Genomic DNA, 3321 nt, shown 5'->3' on the forward strand with positions numbered 1-3321 from the left:
TTTCTTCAAAAGCTGTTTATTCAATCAAAGTATGCTCCATTCGCTTCAATACACTTCTCCCAACGAGATTTTAAAGCGTAGATGCCTGTCTTAAAAAAATTTTGGTCTTTAGAATTAATAAACTCTGATATCGAGTTTTTTAGACTGTCTTCATTTTCATAGTGTTTGCCCCTTAAAAACAGCTCTAAATGCTTGAAAAAATGAAAATCGGTCGGCGAGAGATCCGGTGAATATGGTGGATGCTGCAAAACTTCATATTCCAGTTCGTTCAGTTTCGCAATTGTTTTGTGCGATGTATGCGGCCGAGCGTTGTCATGGAGCAGTAGCGGGCCATGCCGATTCACAAGCGATGGGCGTACAATTTTTAACTTATCGTGCATCTCATCAATGTACTGGCAGTACTTTTCGGCCGTAATTGTCTCCCCAGGTCGAAGGAACGAATAATGGATTACCCCAGCCGCGTTCCACCAAACTGTGAACAAAATCTTCCGTGGATGAAGCGATAGCCTTGGAGTATGGGCACAAACCTCATCCTTGTCAAGCCACCGAGCACACCTCTTTCTATTGTCATAAAGAACCCATTTTTCGTCACACGTAATGATCCGATCGAAAAATGGCTCTCGGTGAAATCGGGTTAGCAATGATGAGCATACGTTTAACCGATCCAGCTTATTTCGCTCTGTCAGTGCGTGTGGTACCCACTTGTCCATCTTCTTAACCTTGCCAATCTCAGAAAGGTGTCTCAATATCGTTGTATGGTCAACTTTCATCCTGATAGCAAGTTCCCTCGTGGATAGGGCTGGATCCGCTTCCACTAGAGCCTTCAGGTCATCATTCTTCACAGACGTTTTGGGTCTTCCGCGCGGCTCATTTTGCAGTGAAAAATCGCCAGTCCGAAATTTTTCGAACCAACGCTGCACTTTCCGATCGTTAACCGTATTCTCCCCAAACGCTTGGTTTATGTTGCGTGCAGCTTTTGCAGCACTATTACCAAGTTTGTACTCATATAAGAAAATGACGCGAATGTCGGCAGAATTCATATCGGCAATAAACTTAAAAGAAATAACAAAAGGGAAGACCTTCGAGAAAACCTATTTTGCTGAAATGAGTCTCTGGCAATGGACAATACGACTATGAATGAGGTTATGTCAAAGACAAAAGTATAACGAAAACAGGGAGACAAACGTCCGCATGTAAAGAGAATCCGACATTTCATACGCACCAACCTAATAGAAGAATAATGGCCAAAAGCTTGGCATCTGTAGTAACTGAGTGTGCTTGATCCTGGACATGTACTTGTCCCTGGCCCTGAATAGGAATTTAATTTTGTAAATATCCTGGTTTGAGGTGCCCATTGAGAAGTTGACTCTGTAGGCGGTTGAGTCTTCAATGAGAAAGTAGGCTGTGGGATTTATTCCTTGCAAAATAATTTGTTGGATTATTTTACTCGGGTGTGCAGTTTGGAAGACCTTTGATGACCATTGCCATTGCTCTTTCGTTCTCGATTGTGAATATGTAGAAGGTGATATTTTTAGCTTGAAGACCTAATTTTAGTTTTTTGAAATCTTTGATGGTTGAAAGTTAAATGTGGACATTCTTTCTGTTATATTTTAGTGAAAAACTGTTGCCATAATAGGCAGTTAATTCTTTTTCGAATTTATCAGCTGAATATTTGAGAAGTTGTAAATATAAATGGGAGGTGGTTTTTGTGTTGGAGCCTCCGGATTTGCAACAATTTTTTGTCTAGAATCGTTTGAAGTTTTGTAATGTGTTGTCGAGACGTGTGGCTTGGCAACAGCAGATGTATTGACTACGGGCTTGTTGAAAGAACTAGCGTTACTGGAGTCGTTTGGATTGTCGAGCGCGGTGAAAAACGCGAAACGGTTATGAACAGGAATGTTAGGAAGAACGGGGAAGTTAATGTTGAAATCATTTGAATCTTGATCGGTATTATTATGTGCTGGTTTGAATTTAGTACTGGATTCAGCTATAATGTGTTTTTTTTTAGAATTTTTGAGTTTCGTGTTAGCAGGAGATTTTTTTAGTAAAAGTCTGGATTGTGTTACGTCCCGCGAGTCTCGACGCATAAAATATATAATATATCGCGCGATTACCGCGGCTAAGACGTAGATAGCAACTTTTGGGGCACGCGACGCGGTACTTTCGCGTATCCACTGGGCTTCACGAATAACGCGCTGCGACGGGTGTACAATTCAAACTCTAACCTTTATCGGAGAACCTAATTTGTCGGTCGATCGCACGCCGGTTCGCAATGGTCCTCAGGAATTTCGGGGTGCTGTTCGCTCTCTCAGGACGGCCGTAGATTGATGTTCGGTGCAGACTCCGGTGGCTGGATCGGCGACGAAGGTGTGCGAGATTACCTCGATGACGCGTTCGGAGTACTGGTGTTTCGAACGGTACGGCCCGTAAACGAAAGCTTTCGCCAGCTTTCTTAGTTGATGGCGACGACCGGCGCGTTTCGGCATTCGTTATTTGTCAAGCAAGAATGTAAGAAGAACGGTCTTATCCCTGCTGCGCCCAGATCATTCGGGGTGAGATCGGTACAAGCGCTTTGGGAATAATGTCGTTAATTGTATTACGCATTCGTGCAGATAATTCGGGGTGAGATCGGTACACACGAAGGCGGAATAGTTTCTAAGTGAATATGTACGAATGTACGAATGTATTGCCGAGTAGGGAGAGAGTCTAGGTAATTAATGATTGTAGAAGTAGTAATAACTAAAATATATTCTAAGATATTAACGATACAAGGACTTAGTTACTAACGCGGTGATTTGAGTTTGAATGAGACTTTGAAATAGAAAAGAGACTTGAGTTGAATTAGGGGAATGGCTTGCAGGAGGAGACGACTTTCCTCGCTGGAGCCCGGAACGAGTCTGATCGGTTGTGCGGCCGCTCTGAGCTCCTCCGGTCCTCGGCGGCCATCTTGCCGGTAGGTCCTAGTGGGGAGTCGTTGTGGTGGGGCGGTCGCTGGAGTGGGGCGGCCGCGTTGAGCGGGTGACGTCAGAACTAGGAGCGTGTCTTTGACGCGCTCGGGCGGAATTTCGGACTTATATAGGCGAGAATAATTCATTATATACAGTAGATTCGAGAGGTACGACTATACTAACTTATGTTAACGTGGTTATATGCTATACTCGATATCGCTAACTTATTCTATACGTGTTTCGTATAATATGGTCTTACTATTACTACTTATTGCTATTCGGGTATATATGTATATATATATGTTCTTATGCGACTAATTCAATACGTCGGAGGACGTAACAATTAGTTTGATTTTTACTATCTCAGAGTTTA

At 43.0% G+C, this 3321-nt stretch overlaps 1 protein-coding gene across 1 annotated transcript; it reads right to left on the reverse strand.

Moving 5' to 3' along the window:
• Window positions 1-1203, reverse strand: LOC143261972 (histone-lysine N-methyltransferase SETMAR-like). The gene has a single exon (XM_076528001.1). It carries the CDS (start codon window positions 1038-1040, stop codon window positions 21-23), a length of 1020 nt encoding a protein of 339 aa, XP_076384116.1. The 5' UTR covers window positions 1041-1203; the 3' UTR covers window positions 1-20.
• Window positions 1204-3321: the final 2118 nt, after the last annotated feature.

This window comes from Megalopta genalis, unplaced genomic scaffold (assembly GCF_051020955.1).
Source record: "Megalopta genalis isolate 19385.01 unplaced genomic scaffold, iyMegGena1_principal scaffold0077, whole genome shotgun sequence".
In the NCBI taxonomy this organism is placed as follows: Eukaryota; Metazoa; Arthropoda; class Insecta; order Hymenoptera; family Halictidae; genus Megalopta; species Megalopta genalis.

What these genes read in the sequence shown, in the direction of transcription:
- LOC143261972 (XM_076528001.1), bottom strand. Translation starts at nt 1,040, where the DNA reads ATGAATTCTGCCGACATTCGCGTCATTTTCTTATATGAGTACAAACTT.